At 48.0% G+C, this 20,800-nt stretch overlaps 1 protein-coding gene and 1 long non-coding RNA gene across 6 annotated transcripts in view; one reads left to right on the top strand and one right to left on the bottom strand.

Annotated features, from left to right (window-relative positions):
• Window positions 1–3,279: 3,279 nt before the first annotated feature.
• Window positions 3,280–20,800, bottom strand: part of LOC125738638 (spectrin beta chain, non-erythrocytic 5) — a 41,103-nt gene continuing 23,582 nt past the window's right edge. The window contains exons 15-34 of one of the 4 annotated variants that reach the window (XM_049007808.1): window positions 20,245–20,394; window positions 19,345–19,601; window positions 17,962–18,100; window positions 17,575–17,757; window positions 16,363–16,515; window positions 14,879–15,096; window positions 14,057–14,237; window positions 13,704–13,859; window positions 12,963–13,313; window positions 12,202–12,321; window positions 8,216–10,081; window positions 7,610–7,738; window positions 7,269–7,346; window positions 7,035–7,121; window positions 6,163–6,254; window positions 5,949–6,034; window positions 5,502–5,568; window positions 4,742–4,896; window positions 4,407–4,523; window positions 3,280–4,042 (exon numbers count right to left, since the gene is read on the bottom strand). In XM_049007808.1, coding sequence (XP_048863765.1) covers window positions 3,789–4,042; window positions 4,407–4,523; window positions 4,742–4,896; window positions 5,502–5,568; window positions 5,949–6,034; window positions 6,163–6,254; window positions 7,035–7,121; window positions 7,269–7,346; window positions 7,610–7,738; window positions 8,216–10,081; window positions 12,202–12,321; window positions 12,963–13,313; window positions 13,704–13,859; window positions 14,057–14,237; window positions 14,879–15,096; window positions 16,363–16,515; window positions 17,575–17,757; window positions 17,962–18,100; window positions 19,345–19,601; window positions 20,245–20,394 — 4,839 coding nt within the window. In that variant the 3' untranslated portion in view covers window positions 3,280–3,788. The remainder of the gene's footprint in view (window positions 4,043–4,406; window positions 4,524–4,741; window positions 4,897–5,501; window positions 5,569–5,948; window positions 6,035–6,162; window positions 6,255–7,034; window positions 7,122–7,268; window positions 7,347–7,609; window positions 7,739–8,215; window positions 10,082–12,201; window positions 12,322–12,962; window positions 13,314–13,703; window positions 13,860–14,056; window positions 14,238–14,878; window positions 15,097–16,362; window positions 16,516–17,574; window positions 17,758–17,961; window positions 18,101–19,344; window positions 19,602–20,244; window positions 20,395–20,800) is intronic. The other 3 variants (XM_049007811.1, XM_049007810.1, XM_049007812.1) reach the window with 3 other exon arrangements.
• On the top strand, window positions 4,891–20,789 carry LOC125738647 (uncharacterized). Of its 2 annotated transcripts, none has more exons than XR_007396880.1 (5): window positions 4,891–5,374; window positions 5,413–12,812; window positions 12,923–13,929; window positions 14,038–17,766; window positions 17,883–20,789. It is a non-coding gene; the product is annotated as an uncharacterized LOC125738647 (long non-coding RNA). The 2 variants fall into 2 exon arrangements; XR_007396879.1 differs by lacking the exon at window positions 4,891–5,374 and having other exon boundaries at window positions 12,316–12,812; window positions 17,883–18,201; window positions 19,301–20,789.

Below are 20,800 nucleotides of genomic sequence, written 5' to 3'. Positions count from 1 at the left end.
CCCCCATAGGGGTGACACCCACGAACACACGAGATCCTTTATGTCGCATTCATCCGTGCGGCCGCAGGGAATGGCTCGACCTGCGCCCAGTGCCGCCACCACCGTTCAGACACAGAGACATCGTCGCCTCTGCTCAGATTCCTGCTCTGAAATTGATCCAGAATAGTTTGAATGTGGAGTCTGCAGTACTAACCAACACATCCCCCACTCCCCTCTCCATATGACAGCGCACCTGTCTGTCACAATCAATCAGACACTCTATCAGGTCACCGATCTCACTGAGCGGCCGTCTTACGGTGACCGCAGGTGGCGGCTGTGGCTACCCAGCTACCGCTGATCCAAGTGGATTTCTGAATGTGCCTACAAGGCCTCAGATACATCGGCACGATAGCTGTGCAGTAAGGTCGTGCTGATGTGTAATTATGATTATTTGCTTTGCTCATTCTGAATGGTGGATCCAGACAATGTGTTCTGGCAGCCAGAGCTGATTCCTTGTTTAAATAAAGGGCGAGCCTTCTGAGAGCGCGCTGAACCAGTATTGTGTTGGAGAAGTGAAGTTTTGCCCCCTAGTGGTGCTGCCATGCAATGACATAGCTAGCATATGTCGTTTGGTACCCTTCGGGAGTGAGAGAATTCCTTGATTGTGATGAGTGTGCACGTTGTACTGGGAGAAGCAGAGGTCATTACCATGAAAAGCCTGCCTGTGTTTTGGAGGTATTGACTTGTCAGGCTTGTCTGTGTTTTTGTGCCCTTAGATTTTTTTTTTTTTTGGGGGGGGGGGGGGGGGGGGTTGTGCTGTTGTCTTTTTCACCAAAATCGCTGATTTATCAGTGGACTGACCTCACTGACGCAGGCTGTGTTAATGATTGACCGATAGATGACAGAACACATTCACTTCCTGAGCGACTGTCTGACAGCATCAGTCGTCTTACCGTCAAGCTCAGTGACCCCACTCCATCCTGCCCTCTTACTTTTTCATTTCCAACCCAGGCGAAACTACAAGCTTGATGTCTATCAGGATCTCGGTCCCACTCCCCCCACCCCCCACCGCTGTTGCCCTCAAGTCAGGTCTTTGTATTCTGCCTGCCGTCAGGGGTTATATTGCCGTGCATTATGGGAAGCGGTAAGGACACTGCTCCGGACTAGATTGCCTATAACTAACCTTTAACTGTGACTAGAATCTAACTCTTTGCTCCATCAGGCACCCTAACCAGGCTCTCCTAGAAAATCTACTAGTCAAGTAGAAAACTGCACGCTGAGGCATGGTGTCCACTCACAGAGAGCTCTGCAGAGTATTTGTTTGTTGTTTTTTTTTTTTTTTACCAACGTATATGATGGTCCAACAGCTGGGATTTGACAGGATGCTTGTGTTCGTCCGATTTTCCTGCTGGTAATAGATTGGGCGTTTGGCAGATGGGACAGGAAGCTGCCTCAATCCCATATTTCACACACCGTAAAAAGTGGCGCAATCTCCAGCACTGAGAGCCGCAGAGATGCAATTCTGTTTTTAACCTGAAGAAAAGAAAAGGGAGTGGAGATAACGGCAGACAGTGCATGTATGTTGGGGACAGTCAGGCTCTGAAGACATGAAAGGTCCATCATCACGGTGCCTGGCTTTGATGTGACGTGACCTTTTCTAAGTTGGGTTTACAAAAGGCAGCTTCAAGTCAGACGATGGCCTCTGGATTAATACATTGTGCTGCAGTCGTCTCGTCGGTTTTCACAGTTTTTATATTTCTGGGTGATGAGTGAGAAAAGGAGATGCTTTGGAGCAGTAAGGCTGTCACATTGTACCATTGCCGTCAAGGGCGATATTTCTGAAACCGGTCCTGTGGGACCCCCAGACAGGTCACATTTTTGCTCCCTCCCAGCTCCCAACATACCCGTACCAGGTATTTAGTATCTTAATTGGCTGGGAACTAGGATGGAGCAAAAATATGGACCAACCATGGGTCCCCACAGACAGGGAAACACTGGTGTAGAGGCTGCATCCTGGGGGGGGGTATAATGTCATCACTCTTCTCCTTTCTTTTTGTTTCCTTGTTTTTTTCCCATCTTTCCCCAGCTGTCGTTGTCACACTTTGTTTGTCCTGACAAATCTGCCTTTTCCTGACTCTCACCACGTCAGGGCTGTGTGAGCGGGCCTTCCTTTCCGAGAGAGTACGTCCTCCCCCAGGGAGATGCACATCTGCTTTCGCGGTGCTGAGGCATATTGATTGCCTCCACCGCTAAAAAACTGCCAGGTAGGGGCTTTTCTTTGTACAACGGGACATTCCAATTGAGCTTATGTCACAACCTCCCCAAGACTTTTAATCCTTTGCTGACAAAACAAAAACGCTCTTAGTCAACTAGGTCCCCACAGGCTGTCTTGTCCTGTTATTCACTGCCTCTCTGATCGGTTTGCTGTTTCACCTGCCTGACAACACCCAACGTTTTGCTTGCATCTCCAAGTCCGAGGGGTTCCAAGTACCAAAATGGATCTTTTCCGCCCCCATCCATGCTAGTTTCTTCTTGCAAGCTTCTTGCCCCCCCCCCCCCCCCCTCTCTTCTGTAGCTCTCTTTAATCACTGCATGGAGGTTCTGACTCATACTTATATCCAGGGACCCATTGTTTTGAAAATTAAAATGACATTCCGGGTCAGATGCTCAACTCAGACAGCTAAACAGACAACCTTGGGTGTGATGGGCAAGAGGCAGCTTGTCTTTTTAAATGATCCGGGAACCGCCACGTACACAGAGAACTGGAGTGGCTCACTGTAAGGAGATGTGTGTCATAGCTGGAGATAGAGTGGCTCATGTTCTGTACAAACTTCTGGCAGAATCTCAGTCATGTTAACTGGTGGTACCTTGGAGGACTTCCTGTATGTGTGTTTATACTCCGAGTGCTTCATGTAAACACGACAAACTGGCTTAAAAATGACCTCTTAACTGCATGTCGTGTCTGAACAGACGTGGCCAGCTGTGACCCCGGAACTTGACTTTCATAGCTACGAAGTGATGAATCAGCCCTCTGCAGGCAGGAGCCTGCGCTGCCTAAGCAGACAACGGCAACGTGAGACCTACATTGCTCAGTTTGTTTTTTTACGATGTGCAAAGCTAAAGCTAATTCGGCATTTCAAAGAAGATAATGGGACGGGTGGGGGGTCCGTTCATACCCACAAAGAGGAAGGTGTTTTTTTGCGATCATTGGATCTTATATGATCAAAGTCTGATTCAAATGCCCAGACTGAAGTGACCGTTAGACAGTTCGGGCAGAAAACAACACACAAGTAGTCTCTGTTATACAAATCTGGTATTTAATTCGACTGGTCCGCACAGTTTTGGGAAAATGCATCCATCAAACAAAACGTCATAAAAACATGAGAAAAGAACGGCAAGTCGATGAAGCTGTACTGGATGTTTCTTTAGTGAACGTTATTCTGTTAAATTAGTCTTTCAGTGGGATTTAAATCGAGTTTCACGATTACTTAGTAGCTAGCTGAGTATGCGTTTGAAATGAATTAAGAATTTGTACACGCAAAGTGAACATTTTGAGTGTATGTCAAGAAAGGGAACAAACAAGTGACAACTGCAGGAATAACAAAAAATGGTAAACAACAGAGCAACAGCAAATGCGTGGGTTCAACCATTTTCCTTGTCAAACATAAATATTCAAAGAACAAACAAGGCAACTCAATGTGCTCTGCACACAGGAACTTAAACACTCAGCGGCATCAGTGATTTAACATGGATTCGTTCGCCATTTTCCCTTGCAAAGGTTGGCGATCACGTGGATGGTCCCGCCGCGGTCACTCCCTCTTCCCAAAGAACTTCTTGAAGACGGATTTGTTCCGTGGCCACGGGAGGGACGCGTAGCTCCTACCGTGGGGTGAGTCCGTGAGCGGTCCCTGCGTCAAGGATGTCGCCGAGGCCAGATCTGGACCCGAACTGGCGGGCTCAGCCTCCGAGAGCTGGTCTCTGATGAACAGAGTCACTGTGTAGCTAGAGCCGCCATCGCGGCTGCCTGGGGGCATAGTCACGGGGGTGATCTTCTGGTATGTGGCTGAAAGGGAGATCAGATTCCGGCATTTATTTGTCTAGCAGAACCCAGGGCAACAGTATTGCACTTCGCCCATTTTTACAGCTGGCTGTTGCCTCAAAACAAGTTTTTCCAAGTACTGCCTGGAATTTTACCCTAACCACTATGCCCCCTGCTGTATAAGGATGAATTACATGTGCTGTACCACTTTGTCAAGGGGGCAAGTGCATGGAGTAAGAGGTAACTGTCCAGCCGTAGCTTTCAATGATAAAGAATTGGAAGGTAAAAATCAGCTGTGGTGTAGGGTAGCTCTACTTGAGAGTTGTAGAGAGGATAGGGTGTCTGTGCTGTTTTTTATGTGGTTTGGTGTTGGCGGTAATGAGGGTACCTGAGGTAAATGAGTGAGAGCGGCGTTTACTGCTAGGGGAAGAAGTGCGTGGAATTGAGGGGGCAGTCTCTGGAGGGCTCTGAGGCAGCCTCGGCCTCAGGGAGCCGTAGTAATATCCTGTGGAGGGGCAGAGGGTTCAGTGGTCATCAGTCACATTTCGGCATTATAGTACCTGCCAGCCAATGAGGACTAATCAGGTACTGTTTTCCTCCAATCAGAGCAGAGAGATGGACCAGTTACATTCTAGAATGCATTCATGCGTACGTGGCAGACAGTTAAACACGTCATGTGTGTGTTGACGGCTTTGAGTGTTAAATATTTAACTGTATGATGACCTTTGTGTGGAGAGGAGGCTGACGACAGGTCCTGCAGGTTCCTGCGGTGTCCATCTGGAATCTGAGTGCTGTCTCTGGGTAGGACCACGATTTCTTTTCCTTTGGCTGTGCCCGCCTGGCTGCACCCCGACGGAGAGGTCGGCACGACGCCACCCCTGATGTCATCGGCGGTGTTTTTTTGAAGCAGGATGAAAGTCCGTTTGAAAGCCGCCCCGCTCATAAATCAAATTGACATCTCCAACAAAGAAAAGCACTCGGTCGCGATTGCCGCCACGAATAGAGAGAAGTCAACTTGGATCAAGCCGTCAGCTCAGACGGTGAATGATGTCTTACTCCGAAAGCGTCAGCTACGGAATTGTAGCACTCATACTACCTCTAGTGTTCAGTATGTGAATTGCATTGTTGTTAAACAGACTTAAAAGGGGCCTTACTGAAAGACTGGCATTAAAAATAACCGGAACAATCACCTATGTGAATGAACAGCCAAATTTTTATGCACATTAATTTTCAGTTGTTGTGCACTGGTGTATTGCATGCAGCAGGTGCATCTCTGTTTTTATGTCCTGTACTGGGCAAGTGTGCTGCCAGGTGACAGGTGTGCTGCCAGGTGACAGGTGTGCTGCCTGGTGACAGGTGTGCCACTGAGTGACAGGTGTGCTGCCTGGTGACAGGTGTGCTGCCTGGTGACAGGTGTGCCGCGTGGCGAGTCATGGCAATTGGCAGGAGGCTGCCAGTATCTTGGAGGTTGCCTGGCTCTTACGTTTCGAGGGTGCGGTCCTCCACCGAGGCTGGGTGCAGAGGTCTGGGGGGGTCTGCCTCACTGAGTACTGTCAGACACACAGGAAGGCCTGTTTACACTTTTGCTCTGATGTTTTTTGCCTCGTTTTTATGCACTTAACTCCAGCAAAAATTCAAAAGTAGGTGAATGTGAATCACAAAGGTGCCTGGTTTCTTTGAGAAAGAAAGATCTCTTCTACAAAGAATTCTCCAAAAAGTAAGTTTGTCAGGAGCTGTATTAGTCAGTGCATGTGCTGTGCAAGTTCGACAACATAAACATAAGAATGCTGGATCCGTAAAATACAAAACTAGTGGTATTTAATTCATGCAACAGCATTTAGACAAACTGAAGTCCTGTGCTGTAGAACATTATTGTGTAACTTTACAGTACAGCGGTCACAGATGGCTTTGTGATTTGATAATTCTGTACCTGAATTTGCTTGGATTTTCAGCATCCATTTCTTCATCAGAAACCGGGAGGAGGCACTGAGAAGGTATTCAGACCCATCCCGTAGGCTGGGGTGACAGAGAGTGATATTGGCTGGAGGGTCGAAGCACCCAGGGACTTGGCTTAACACAGCGTGAGCCTGGTGTACGACGTGGTGAAGGGTCATGGATGACTGAGGGAAGTTTCATTCGCTCACCGTAGGCTGAAACAGTTGGCCCGTTTGCTGTACTCGGGAACTGGCACGCATTCAGCTCCGGTGACATTCAGGGGCAGCCCGGCCACGGAGCTCTGCGCGATGACCACAGCACGGGAAAGTTACAGACATGGTGTGTAGACTTGTATAAGCTGTTTTTTAAAATTTAGCCATGTTTTAAGACAAGACCGGGTTCTGATTATGGGATCAGCTCATGAATGTTAATTTATGGTAAACTTTTGTAACGGGTGTTTCTCTGCCCAGTGCTTGGGGACTCCCCCAGACATTCTTCCTGTCTTCACAATGCCCCTGTACCAGGTATTCCTTTTCTTGATTACTTGTTTGTTTGGTTCAGGTATGTTGGGAGCTGAAGGGAGCAAAAATGTGAACTGTCTGGGGGTCCACGTGAACGGAGCTGAGAAACTCTGGGTGAATTTTGTTATGCGTACTTGTGTTCTTGTGTACCTATTTTATGTCATCTTCCATTGCCGAAGACCATTTCCAATACTAAGAACACTAGTGCAGACGATGGTAAAAATCCCCGGATGTCATTCTTGCTCCGCCCCAAATATCAAGGATCCATCAGTTGCATCCTCGCCAAATGTGACCAATCCCATGATTCACTGCACCCCAAGTTTGTTTTTGGAAGACAGTTAAGCAAGACCAATCTTGACAAGACCACAAGTATGATCTTTGCATTCATGGTATTGAGAAATACCCACTCAGTCTATATGCCCTTGCACAGTCACAGTGGCTATGTTTATAAGGACTCTGTGTATTGTGGGCATACATGTACATGGGCAGCTCCTGATGAAGCATGAGGATTCACACCCCCTGGCCACACGGTCCCCCCAGCCCCCATCTATCAGATTTACCTTCAGTGTGTCCTTCCGGTCTTGGTAGAAGCAAAGTGTCTGCCTGAACAGGATGGCATGGTATGTGCTCCAGGCACGACATGGAGCCTGCAAGGAGTAGAGCATCGGGTCAGTGACAAATGGCTGAAGAGACCAAAGAGGTTTCAGAATCACTGGAGATAAAATATAGCTGTATTAAACTGAGGCTCCTCCCATGGGACCCACCCACCAAAACTGTGAAGCCCTTCCTCTTACCCTCTTCCCTCCTAATTGCAGCTTGTGCTTCCTCTCCAACGTCCCCTCCATTGACTGGAACTCAGGCTTCCTCCCATTCTGAAACAGGATTGTATGCAGAACTTTATTTATATGATTTTTTTGTTAGCAGCATATGGCCAATCATAGCCTCTTTTGCCTTCTGTACAGATCGATATCTACTTGGGCTGGCTGGTACCACACTTAAGGGAACAAGAACGGTTCTAATCCATTAATCTGAAATTGGGGGTTGCTTCAAATAAATTTTTCTTATTCTAATCTTATTTTGAAATTTCACTGTAGAAGTGTATTGTCTATCAGAAAAGCGAGAAGCTGTTTCATACCATTGAGTTACAGCGCCTTCCTGGGCTGGTTGTTTTTCCGTGTTCATCTCTGTCACAGTCCGAGCCAATTGCCGGACAGCGATCTTCCTCTAGACCCATGTGAACTGAGAACAGGCTCATGGACTGGCCCTGTGGAGTGTTCAGATGTTTTGACTTGTAAGGTCAAAATAGAAAATGCTCAGTCAAATCTGTCTCTTGTTTGACCACTAGATGGGGCCAGAGATTAAATAGTCGAGTATTATATTTTTAGGTGCATTACGAATAGGTGAGGATATAGAAAGTGAACAGAGCAAATATTTAGGTAAAACATCGAAACATTAAATCATTTATACAAAACATTGATAGAGTAAATATTGCAGTATGTCCTGGACATAAATATGGTTACATTGATAAACTTGAAATTGTATAGCTATAAAATATAAATAGACCTAGAACCTTTACTGGCAATTGGGCATATTTAGTGAAACCAACACCTTTGTTATGACGTCCTCTTGTGTTTGTGTTGTGAACTGTTGCCACAGAAACACAAACACAGAAACACTGCAGGTGGATCAACTAGCATGTGGGGATTTCATTGATTTTTCTTTTTGTGAAGATGGCCCTCACCTTCGGACAACCTGTGCCCTCTTTCAAATCCTTATCCTCCTCCTCCTCCTCCTCCTCCTCTCTGTAATGGTAGATGTATTTTTCCTGGTCCTCTGTGTCAGGCAGCTTCATGGAATGGGAGGCTGTCTCGTTTACCAGTGATACCTGCCTGCTCATTGGCTCTTTCTCGGGGAATGCAGCCCAGGACCTCCTGTCCCCCTTGGAAAGGCTCTTGCTCTCTCTTTTTGGATCTTTGTTGTAGCCTAATAGAGACTGGACCGAAGGTGGTAGCCTGAACTCTGCTACCAGAAGGTTGGGTGCTGAGGCAGTCACAAGTTTTCTGTAGAGCATGGCCTGACCCTGGGTGCGTGCTTCTTGGGGCTGGCTGGCTGGAGAGTTTGTTGTCTCTTCCTGGTGTGTCTGGTACATGATGTCAGAGCATATGCTCTGCCGGTAGCTGTTGGTCTGATTCCAGATGTCCTGCAGCTCTTCTTCCTCCTCCTCAAACTGCTGATGGTCTGGATGGACATTGTCCTCTGCAGTGGGTAATACCTTCATCTTGAAGCCAGTAGGATCCCCATCACAGTTATCTGTCTGTACAAATATTGCTTTACCCACCACCCCCCTAAGGAGGTTAGACGGCACTTGGTGTGCCGCTTCAGTGCAGATCCTCATGTTCTCTGATCTATGTGCTCCCAAGCCTACTGAACTCTCCATCCCACCTGCAGAACCCCTGGGGCTCTTGCGAATATTGGAGGCTACATTTGCGCCTGAGATGGAATTCTTGTGGTACCGATGTTCTTTGAGGTCCTGAACTTTGGTGTGGACACTTGGACACATATGGTTCACAGAAACTACAGTAGATTTGTCGCAATTAACATCCTTGTTAAGGTGTTCTTTCTCTCTAAGCACAGATGGCATAAAGCTTTCACTGGGCATGGGTTCACTGAAGTCCAGAATGACAGCCATTTTGTCCTGTTCTTGACTTAGTTGTTCATGTTGGCCACTGACATCTGAGAGACAACTCAACTGGAGATCTGATAGGTCACTGCTGACTGTGGTCTGACTCTGATTCTGAGAAGGCTTAACTCTTTCTGGAGGTGGAATGCCATGGGATATAACAGGAGTGGTCAACTTCCCTGTTGGGCTGGGTTTGGATGCTTCTCCTCGGCAGACAGGCGGTGAACGTGTTTGTTTGAATGTAGTCATTGTCGTGTGTCTCTCCGTGTAAGAATAGCGGCCGTTGGGGTCAAGGGGGTCCGTGTAATTTCTGAGGTGGTCTGTTCCTTTAGGATCTGCAGGGAAAATGGTTATGACATCGGGGATGCTGGGGATCAAGCTGAAATCTTTGGGCAGGTCAAAGCTCAGTATGGACCCCAGAGACAGGTATCTGCAGTGGTTCTTGCCATGCTCTGCCGGGGTTGAACCTGGGCTTTTCTCTACACCAGGCTGGACAGGAAGTGAGTCTCCTGTACATTCAGCATCTATGTCCTTCAATATGGGGTTCTTCACATAGTCCTGGGTCTCCGTGCCACTTGAGGAGGCTACTTCTTTTGAGACCTTCTTCCTCTCCTTTAGAGGCCAAGTGTTTGTGCTGTGTATAACTTGCTGGACCAAAGAGGGGGGCACAGATTTTGCCAGCTCCTCCCCCATTACCCTCTGGATGGTGTGCCTCCTCTCCTCGCCCTTCCTCTTCCGCTTCTTGCTCCTCCTCTTCAGGCTGTCGATGACGGAGCTGGGGCTGCTCTTAAGCAGAGAGGAAGAGGAGCCCGAGGAGGATGAGGAAGCCATTGGCACCTTAACCTTAGTGGCACTGCGGGGCAGAGTAATGTTCTCGTACTCAGAAGAGGCGGCTTTGTTGTCCTTAACATGCAAGTAGGTACTCACCTGAAAAGGAAAGAAAAGAGCACTTTTCAGCACTGACGTTCTGGGTTCCTGATAACTACCGTGAATGCGATTATTCCGGGTTATCCAAGAAAAGCCCCATGCTCACAATAGCAGCCTTGCATTCTTCCGAAGACACAGACATGTTTTTATTACACATCAGACTAGAACAGGAACACTTGGCCACACTGCTGTACAAGACACGAGAACCTGAGTAAGATAGACAAGAACTGGCTGGAAATGTCCGCGACTACGGAATAGAAAAGTACAGGACACAGGCTGTTCTGTCCCAAGTCAAGATGCGAGTCTGCTGTAAAACTGAACAGAGACACCAGTGGAAGTCACTCAACAGTCTCCTATCAGAACCTCACCCACAGCATTTCACACAGTCTGTTTTGATTGTGTCTGTGTTATCCTGGCAGCTCACTTTCTTAAATTATAAATGATATTCTTTCCCATATATTCTTCTCATCTTGACATCACACTCTGGCCATCTCTTGCTAAGGACCATGTTAAGGTGCTATTCATGGGGAGTGATGCACGCAGTCACTCCACAGGACGGCGCACTGAGCACTTCTGGCCTGACGTCAGGCCCGTGTCTGCATTTCGTAGGAATGACATCCTGGGGACTGAATAGAATGGGTTTGATGACAGACGATAAGTATAGTAACCAAAATGTGACTGAATCTGTTTGCCATGCTGGCATGTCCATAGCGGTCGCAGTGATGTGTGGAAGTTCTTCCCCGGAACAACAGCTATTCGATACAAGCGGAACCTTTTTGGCCAAGCGTATAAAACAATATGAGATAAATGCTCGTAAAACAGTGGTTGAGGCAGGAACTGACATGTGGTGAACTTTGTAGGCAAAAACTGCCTGGAGTAATTGTGGTTGTCTTTGCCGCTTTCTGTGTTGTCATGTATTTGGGGTCACCACAAATATCACATATATGTGGAAGCCTGCACCACCGCAAGGACCCATAGTGTAGGGGGAACTGGATTCAAGACTGACAGGTTGCATGTTTAAATCCTGATGGGGTTTAAACCAGATTTCTTCAGCAGGAAATGTAAATGGTTGAACTGTAAGCTGTGCAAGCTTAGAATGTAAGAAAAACATGTGCATAAGTTACGGTCTTTTCTCACCACTCCGGTTTGTGAAGTACATTTAAAACAGATCCGGACTTCATGTTTGTACGTTATATTTTATAAATCTGAAGTTTACTGTCACTGGTCCAAGGTACATACTTTCTGTTGTTTTCTAACGAATGATTCTTGATGATATTTTCAGGTATGTTGGGCCATCAGTTGGGCTTCAGTTTCTTTTGCTAGGCCTTGTTGTGTTGTGGACCGACCAAAGGCTACAGCAGTGTGCTTTCCCACCATTGTGTTGTCGAAACACACTGGGAATCTCGTTCATTGGATCTGCGGGATACACTGCCCCCTGCAGGCGATGGGTTTTCTCTTAACTGCTAACCAAGTCTATGGCTTATTGAAAAAGCAGTTCTTACAGTAAGCAGTATGTGTTTTGTGACCTATGAGAGACTCAGTGTGAGAGGCCCGTTTTTAAATCTGTGCTTTTTGTCTGAGGTAAGGAAACAGGTCAGGAGTAGAAATAACTGTGCCAGAGACACTTGAGTAAAAGTGGGCTTTAGGGTTTTGAAGTCTGGTGAGTCAACACATGTCATAGAAATGTCAGTCTGAAAGGAATAGAAGCACCATGGATTGAGTTCATCCCTTGCAAGCAAAAGGCTTTCATCAACAGAAACAGACAACACAACCAGTCACTGGCACCTTAACCTACCCAACAGTAACACGGTCAACCCTACTGATGCGTAACTGTTAAGTTTTTAAATACACATTTTTCAGGTTCTTTTGACCGCAAATCAACCTTCATTTTAATGACCAAGAGACCCCACTGAAGTGTAGCAATAGTCCACTTTCGCCCTTGCTGTTCCATGCATGGCAGAGCAAAAGTGTGGCAACACTTGGACAAGGGAGGCTGTGAGAGATGCAGTCGACAAAGACGGGGTGAGGAGACACCCTCCCCCTCACCCTGTTAGTAAGCCCCCGTCCCTCAACCACCGCCCATGCAACACCAACCCTGGACATGCAGCAACGCTGTTTACCTCGTCTGCACTCTGCCGGTAAATCTTTCTCTTTCGCTTTAAACTACCGAACGTATTTCCCAAAAGGCCCTGGCAACGGCTCCAAAAGTTTTTACAGGCAGAGGAGGGAGACTCAGCAGGCTGAGGGAAAGGGAGAGAAGAAGAGGGAGAACAAAATAAAGAATATCGAGGGTGGAGGGGCGGCCAGAGGGAGGGGCTGTGGAGATGATGAAACTCATCACTGAACAGAGAAAAACATACAGATGTCAGATCAACACGATACCCAAAGGCTGTGATGTTCCTGGTTCCCCTTTAACGCACAGATCAGAACCATCCATGGATGCCCTCGGGTTCTCAAACATGTTTTTATCTGGCCTACCAATCACTGTCAGCTTAAGACCTAACGCCAAGCTCTTGATCTATTAAACCCGAGGCATTATGAGAATATTTTCTCGCTAGCAAGGAAGGGTATTGTTTTTATTTGCTCCGCAAGAATGACATATGAAAGAATTTTTACTGCTTTTGATGTGCAGGAAATGTTCCCCCAGTTTGTGCTGCATTCACTGTGGCTTTGGTTGACGTTCTCGGATGGGTTATGGATATTGAGCAACGAACCATCCTCAGCAACAAACGTGAGTATGGGGCGTGAAGCACACTCCTCACTTGAAACTCCACTTTCAGCACAACCTTGATGTTGCGCTTAAGTGTTGTCTCTGTTCCTTTTGTTTCACTTCCTGTCCAGCATTTTCAGTGGATTGCAGTATATCAGCCAGGATACTCACCCTATGAACCGGCTCAGTGACCTCTGCCTCTTCCATGGCTTCCTGCACCTGCAGCTGGCTGTCCCCCATTTTACTGAAACTGAGGATGAGGTTGACTGTGCCTCCCAGTGCAGGGGCGCTTGGCTCTTTCATGACAAGGAAGGGTGACCTAGATGTCTCGATGGCCATTGGATCTTGATGGGTCTCAGCGGGGGAGCCTGCACCGCTTCCTTTCTCGTTGGGACTGATGCTGCCCATAACCTCGTATCCACTCTCTGACTGCTCCCAGCCGCATCCTTCACGCCGGCCACTTGTGTCTCCGGCGGCAGCCACCTTGGCAGTCTGCTGGGTCCCGCAATGCGGAGACACGCTCTGTGTGGGACGGAAAGTGGAATCTGATGTGCGGAGGAAAAACTAAAGCCAGCTGTCTAAGACGATTAGTCAGATATTAGCTAACAATCCTCTCCTTTTTACTCTCTGCCCATTTTTCGTGTTTATATTAAGACCCTCTGCTTTTCTGCATGTACTTAATTTTAACTTGGTGCAACACAGCTTTCAGTGTTCAGTATTACCCACTTTTACAGCTGGAAATTTTAAGAGGAAACTCAGGTTTTCAATTAACTTCGCCAAGGTTACAAAATGGAGTTTCCCCTTATGGAAATGTTAAACTTTTTTGACAGAGGTCCAGTTCCACAGTGCCAGCATCCCAGGGTGACTGTTTCCTGGAAGGCTGAGGCTGAGTTTGTAAGAGTATCTCTCTACCTGTTGAGCTGGAGTACAAACTGTGGCCTCTGAGTAAATCACATCTTCCTTAGGCTCCAACTTTGGTTTCCCAAGATGCCACTGGTGCTTCTGTGCTCTCCAGCGCACCAGGATCCATCCCAGCATGCTCTGCAGTTCCTCTGTCCTCTCTCTGATCTTTAGATGTCACACACAATAAAGAGGTCAATGTATGTGACAACAGAAAAGCAACCCTCAACCTATTTTGGTAGATCTCTTAATACTTTGAGAGCATATGTTTTGTTTAGGATTAGCTGGTAACTCTTCCATTTCTGAGGTAAATTCTGAGTGAATTCTTGTTATGTATTTTCATCAGGCACAGCACAGAGGTTTACCATATTGGTAAGGTGATGCTCTTCATCGATGAGCTCCTGCCCAGCTGCAGCCAGGACATCGAATTCCTCAAACTTCTGCTCGATCATCAAGTCCAGTTCTGTGACGGTCGGCTCCTGGCTCGCACTCCCACGATGCCCGACGTTGTCAAAGATACGTGCCCGGGTGTCCTCTGTCCATGAGCTGCAGCAGGATCAATGTGAAACGGTTGGTGAACACTTGGTGCAAACCTTGTCACGCTAATGCTAACCCATTCCTTAGCTCCCAGGATTTCTATCACAAGCCAGCTGTTACGAAATCAGCAGCCTCAGAACGAATCAAGTAAATAAATCAGGCCCCCACTTCTCAACCTGATTTACAGAGAGAATCAGTTTAATGTCCTACAGAACGTAATGGCGGCTGACTAAAAATGTGAGATTCTGCTCTGTTTTGGATTCAAATGATGTATTTCACATAGGTGCTCCCATGCATTACCATTTTAATTTGTGAAATAGTATTTCAGTGATTCACAGACATTGAAGTGAGTAATATTGCATTATTAATAAAATAATAATTGATGTACGAGTGATAAAAAATAATATGACAATCTTGGAACACAATTAAAAGACTGGGTTATGTGTCGTCTGACCAAAAAAAAAACAGTTGTCCTTGAACATGAGCTGAGTCACGGTGAAAGAATGCTTTGTTCTCTGAGTGGGACGCATGAGAGGCGAGTTCCTCTGCGTGGGCCCTAATTCAGTTTTTGGCACAGGATTTGCTGTAGCTCACGAGAACCTTCGTAAAAGGGGGGGGGGGGGTGTCAGCCATCTTCCTCAGTCACTCACATCATGGCCAGGTAGTTCTGGAAGAAATCCTGCAGCCGTGCGAAGTTCTGCAGCCGTGCCCGGTTCTCCGCCATGGCCGTACCCAGCTTCTCCCAGGCCTGCAGTGTGGCTCGGGCCTCGCCGTCCAGCGCATGCATCCTGTCCGGGCAGAGCACCTGGAGCCAAGCTGCTGACCGCCGCGCCTCTTCCACGTCCTCTCTGAGCACCTCGTAGTCGACCTGGAGGGGAAGAACCGGGACATGGACGCTGACCTGAGCACTGCCAGCTTCTACTGGTTTCGTCGCCCCACCATCAACCTTCACTTTATTCTCATTTCGGTTCCATTATTTTCTGAAGTCGGTGGAAACGCAGGCATGTTTTCAAAAGGCACCAAGCCGGAACCAGCACCGGCTCCGTGTTGGTGGAAATGACTGCAAGTGAAGGGCCAGGCTCTGGACTGTGGAACTAGGGGGACTTTTGGAGCATCATTAAGGATGGATAATCATGAAAAAATTACCTACAAATAGTCTGATGCAAATCAATAGCACTTTATTAATTAAGGCCTGAATGATATCTGTGCTTTTTTAAAACAAAACGTTACATCTGAGTCAGCAGACGTGACACCCCCCCCCCTTCAGTTGCATCCCACGGTCCATAGGCCAGATGCTGGGTGTCACCCCACCAGTGCACACCGTCACTTCTGTCCCCTTGATGCTAAAAAGACCCAACCCTTTAGATGCATCCATCTTTTTCATCCTAGACTGTAATTAACAGAGCCGTGATTTTGATGGGAAGGGGAGAGAGCGATTCACTACTTGTTTGCATGTAACCCCGCCCCTACCCCCCACCCTAGCAACACGGGACTCTAGATGCCAGTTCCATGACCGTGGCGCTATTTTCGTATGAGAGATGAGATCATTTTTGTTCTTTAATGGTATCGTATCCAAACAGCTGTGCCTGCATGTGATAAACACAACATTGCCCAAATATGACTCATGCAGAATACACCCCCCACCACGCACACGGGGCCCACCGCAATCACCTCCCTCCATCCCAGAGACCCTCATGCATGCACAATGCAGTCCTTTGTGGGTAATTAAATTGGGTTCTTTCTGCGTAGGGTCAGATGCAGCAGTTTACATAATTGAATCCAACGTTAAACGAAGCGTGGACTGCCTGGACCTCTATGGATGGGAAGGACTTTCGGTGCAACAGGAAACAGACTGTGGGCCATGAAAGACATATGAAAAGAGACCGACCCCCCCCCCCCCCCATCACGGCACTAGTCCCTTTTAAGCTCCAATCATGTTGTTGCCAACGACTGGATCAGGGGTCCAGCACGCATGTCCTGTGTCCTTCCCCAAGCGTGTCTGTTCCCACTCACACATCTGCATTCATTTTTCTCGCTGCACTAATGACCCCCAAGCAGAAACACCCAATGCTCATGCTGGACAGCACATGGCGTCGTGGAGTAGGGTTCACAGGGTCAGAGGTCAGGAGGTCACCTCCAGCTCATCTTGCTGCTCCCGCAGCCTGTGCAGGCCACAGCGGTGCGGCTCGCACTTGACGGCCATGTCCGTCTCGGCCTCCTGGACGATGCCGCTGAGCTCCTCGCTCCGCGACAGGCCTTGCTGGATCCGCACGCCCAGGGAGGAGTACTGCGGAACAGGCAAAATTGCAAGTTACCTGGGTGCCCCTTGCACAGTTCGTACAGCTATTTATGCAGCTTTTTATAACGCTTTTCTAGCTTGAGTGCATGAGGATCGTAATGGACTGAGATGATGAAGTTAAACGCCTTTTTTCGTTTTGTGGTGAGTATATGACATCGTCCTTCCGTTAGTGATAATGAAAAGCTTTGAAGTGGGTCAGACTAGGGTGAGGCGTGCAGACTGCCATGACGAGGAACAGCCGCGGCTCCCAGCCAAGACAGCCAGGCTGAGCAGCCGCGCGGTGCCCACAAGGGGGCAGCGGCGACACAAAAGCCCCAGTGTGTGTGTGTGTGTGTGAATCCGCACACTGTTCCTTCGTACCCCTAGGACTGCAGGGGGGACACACGCTCCGGTGTACTGCTGGAGACCCCCCCGTGTCATGCGCATACAAACCGTTCATGACCATCTGCAATACAGAGGGGGAATTTTCAGGTTCAGAAAGTTTAAATCCAGACCAGGTTTTTGTTTCAGCCAACCAGTTGCACATGAAGAGTCACAGTCACAGAGTACTCAACTGGTTGGTTGAAACAACATCTTGGTCTGGATTTGCTATTTAAATTTATCAATTAAATTTTCTTCATATAGTGCATTTTCACAATATTACATTGCCTCAAAGCGCTTCCCATTATCCCCGCCCAGAGCCTCCAGTGAGCAGCCAGCGGCGACAGTGACAAAGAAAAACTCCCTAGAAGGAAGAAACCAGTTTCTTCTGATCTGGTTTTACACAATGGTCTCACTGTGTGAAGGTTCTCTAACAAATCTTCTCAGGTCAATATGTATTGTGACAGTGTCCTTAGTAGCAGGGATGCCTCGCTTGGCCAGGCAGAGGCTAAAGTTCTCACTGGGTACAGCAATGTGTTCAGCTCTCAGTCTCCATTACTCTGTCATCATGTCTGCTTCCAATATCTCTCCTTGTTAGAAAGCAACAGGGGCTGATGGCCCTCTAGTGTCCAGCTGAGGAAGGGTGATGAGGCAGGTATCCTGACCGCAACCCCCTCAGACTCCTACCCGGGACAGCAGCTCCTGAATTCCCTGGTCCTGAGACAATGAGCGGCCCCTCTCCCTCGCTGTGTCATTGAGCATCACCACGGCCTCCCGGAGCTCCTCCACGGGGTCACCGATGTCCTCCATAAGAGGGACGCCAGCCGGGCCTGTGAGGGAAGGCCGCTCCTCCAGGTCAGGCTGGAGAGGCTAGGAGGGGTACGGCACTTAGTCAACTTAACATTCCTGCTTCCCTTCTTGCCACACCTTTTTCTGAGAGAACTTTTATTCTTAGTGATTAGCAACTGGTTAGTAATGATTTTACCATTTTACAGGGTTCAACAGATTAACAACAAGGTAATAGGTCCCTCCTCCCATCAGTCATCCCATCCCCAGGCGAGAAGTTCCTCCCACCTGGCCTGGGTTGTCGCCATGGCTTCCATGCAGCGCCTGGCCCTCCTCCAGTTCCACACGCTCCAGGAACTCTGTGAGCATGCGTGTGTCCTGCAGCTCGGCACTCTGCTGTGTTAGGGCGCTGTGCACGCTGCGGTACCTGAATGAGAGGCCAAGATCCATCAGCCAATGGGGCGGCACCATCCACCCCTGGAAAACCCCTGTTAAAGGCAAGAACATTTCGGCGTACTCGCCTTCAAGGTGAGATGCACCTGATGTTTTTTCTTTTACTTACTCGGGGAACGCCTAAGCTGCACAGGCTGTGAGACATTACCCTCAACAGTTTTACAATAAGCCCCTCCCACTCTCTGCTTTCATATTCCTCCTGTACTGATCTTATATATTTATTCTGAGTTTGACCAAGAGGCAAGCTGCGTCATGCCAATCTAAGGTCATGATGGGAAATCCCCGAGTCCGGGATTAGCTTTATGACAACCATGCCAATCGCATCAATGAGGTCCCTGGATGGTGAAACGGCAAACAAATTACGTCAATTGACCAAATCCAAAAAAAAAAAATCCACATGTAAAAATTCTATCCTGAAGTGGCTTTTTCCTTCATTTTTTTTTCAAACGCGCTCCCTGGAAACCGATAAATGGAGCCTTTTCTTCCATGTTGTTTTCTTTGGGACGGTCTCTGTCTCCAACAGAGCGTGTCTTGTGTTTATAGATGCCCATATAGAAATGTGTCTACTAGAACACCTCGCCTTGTATACTGTGACAAGGGCCACCAGATAAACATCTCCTGACCAAACTCAACGCCGTAATATTCAAATGCGCGAACACCGTCTCCACCGAAACACAGACCGTCCATCTTTGATGAACAGCTTATGAATCCATTACGACTGATGGTCTATGTGATTACCAGAGATATATTAGCCAGTTAGAAAACTGGGATGAGTTACTTTCTCAGTATGGGGGAGAACAGGAGACTCAGTGCCAACTGCATGAATTATTACCCTATTTGCACGTACTATAAATGATAGAGTATGAATTAAAAAAAGTTTCATAGAGAGAATTTTTTTGTTATGTGAGTGTCCTGGAATCTGCTCAACTATTATCTATAGTCTACGGTTCATGCTGCGGATTTAGGCCAAAACGGATTTAGGTCGGTCGTTGGAAGGAGTGATAGAACACGTAATTCTTAACCTCTATTCCGCTGAAATCGAGATCTGACACCGATCTCCTTGCAGATGGATGTCTGAGTTTCTGAGATACGAAAACCCTGGCTGTAACCACGAAACGGGACACCATCCTTTTTACATCGTATGGTCATAGGTTTGTATTATTCGCCTTTCCAGGGGGTGTGATCAGCTAACTACCGCCATACTGTAAAGGTACCCACTTCTCCTCCACCTCGGCCATGCGTGCCGGGAGCCGCTCAGCGTGGGCGTGACGGCGGCAGCGCAGCTTGTCCACTTCCTGCCGCAGCACACACAGCTCCAGGCCCCGGGATGACACCTCCCTCTCCAGCAGACAGCTCTCCCGCTCGGCCGCGCTCATGGATTCGGGGTCTCCAGCGAGTGAGGACTGCCGGATGGAGCACTCCACCGACTGCAGCCAAGTCTCCAGGGTGTTCAGGTCCTTCAGGACGTTCATGGCCTGTTCGGGGGTGGGAGGAGGAGCAAAGGTGGGAGGGAGGATATTTGGTAGAAGTTTGAGAGGTGTTTGCTCACATGCCTCATTCTGCAAACAACTGGAAAATTCTTCTAATTTTATTGCGAAGCCAAGGGCTTGTAATTCGTCTTTGAAGATGGAGGTTCAAGTGAGGACTGAGAAGAGAGATAAGCAAATTTTGAGCAATCAAGGTCAAGTTCTGTTTTTCTTGCAGTAAAACGCCGGACCCGACCTGATCTGAGTCAGAACTGGGGCTGGCCGGCTTTTGTCTGCCTCCTCACACCATCATAAAAACTTTGTGTAATGCCAGTTGGTAGACTTGGCCTCCAAAAAAGAATAACTTTTGTGGAAAACGCCCATGGCATAAAGGCGTCGCGGCAAGGCCAGGCGCCGTCTTCGGGGTGGGGGGGCTTTCCTCTAGGTTAGTGTTTCCCAATCTCGTCTGGGAGCAAAAATGTGAACTGTCTGGAAGGGAGCTCAGAGGGATCAGAAACGTGGACTGGCTGTGGGTCTCCGAGGACCGGATTGGCAAACGCTGCTCTAGACTGGTATTGGACGGGCTGTTTCTTATACAGCTGGATGCAGTGCCAGAATGACATGAACAGTGCATTGCTGCTGGTCAGCCTACCTTCAGGTTGAGCTTCTCTGACTCTTGCAGCACTACCACGTTCCTCTGGTGCCTCCTCTTTAGCTCCTCCCACAGCGCCTCCAGCTGGCCCAGGAACTCCTCGATCTTGGCACTCCCGGGATGCTGGGCTCGAACCAGACTCCGACCCTCCTGTAAAAGGCCATTCGTGTACAGGATCGTCTTCCAGGTGGAGGTGGCAGCTCATGGTAGTAACTAAGGAACCGGATAGCCTGATTTTTATATTTAAATTACAGATGAAGCAAAGCTCTTGGGCCACAGAGCGTGGTGTTTCAGTCACATTTGCAAACTCTTGCTGCTCATTTGTAAGATCCCCCTTGGGTTAAAGGATTAGCTAAGCAACATGTGTCTTATTACAAAGGTCTATATTCACGTCTACTCCATCCAATGTTTCGTACATGAAAGAGGGAGTCAGGCAGCTGTGCTATGTTCTGTTAGCATTTGACCTGATGATGAACTTCATTGAGATATTTGGCCTGTGTCGGTATGATGTTGCAAGTTCTACTGAATTAAATACCTTTCTGAAAGCATTTTAGAA

Source organism: Brienomyrus brachyistius, chromosome 3, assembly GCF_023856365.1.
Source record: "Brienomyrus brachyistius isolate T26 chromosome 3, BBRACH_0.4, whole genome shotgun sequence".
Classification (NCBI taxonomy): Eukaryota; Metazoa; Chordata; class Actinopteri; order Osteoglossiformes; family Mormyridae; genus Brienomyrus; species Brienomyrus brachyistius.
This window is presented reverse-complemented; position numbering and strand designations above follow the sequence as displayed.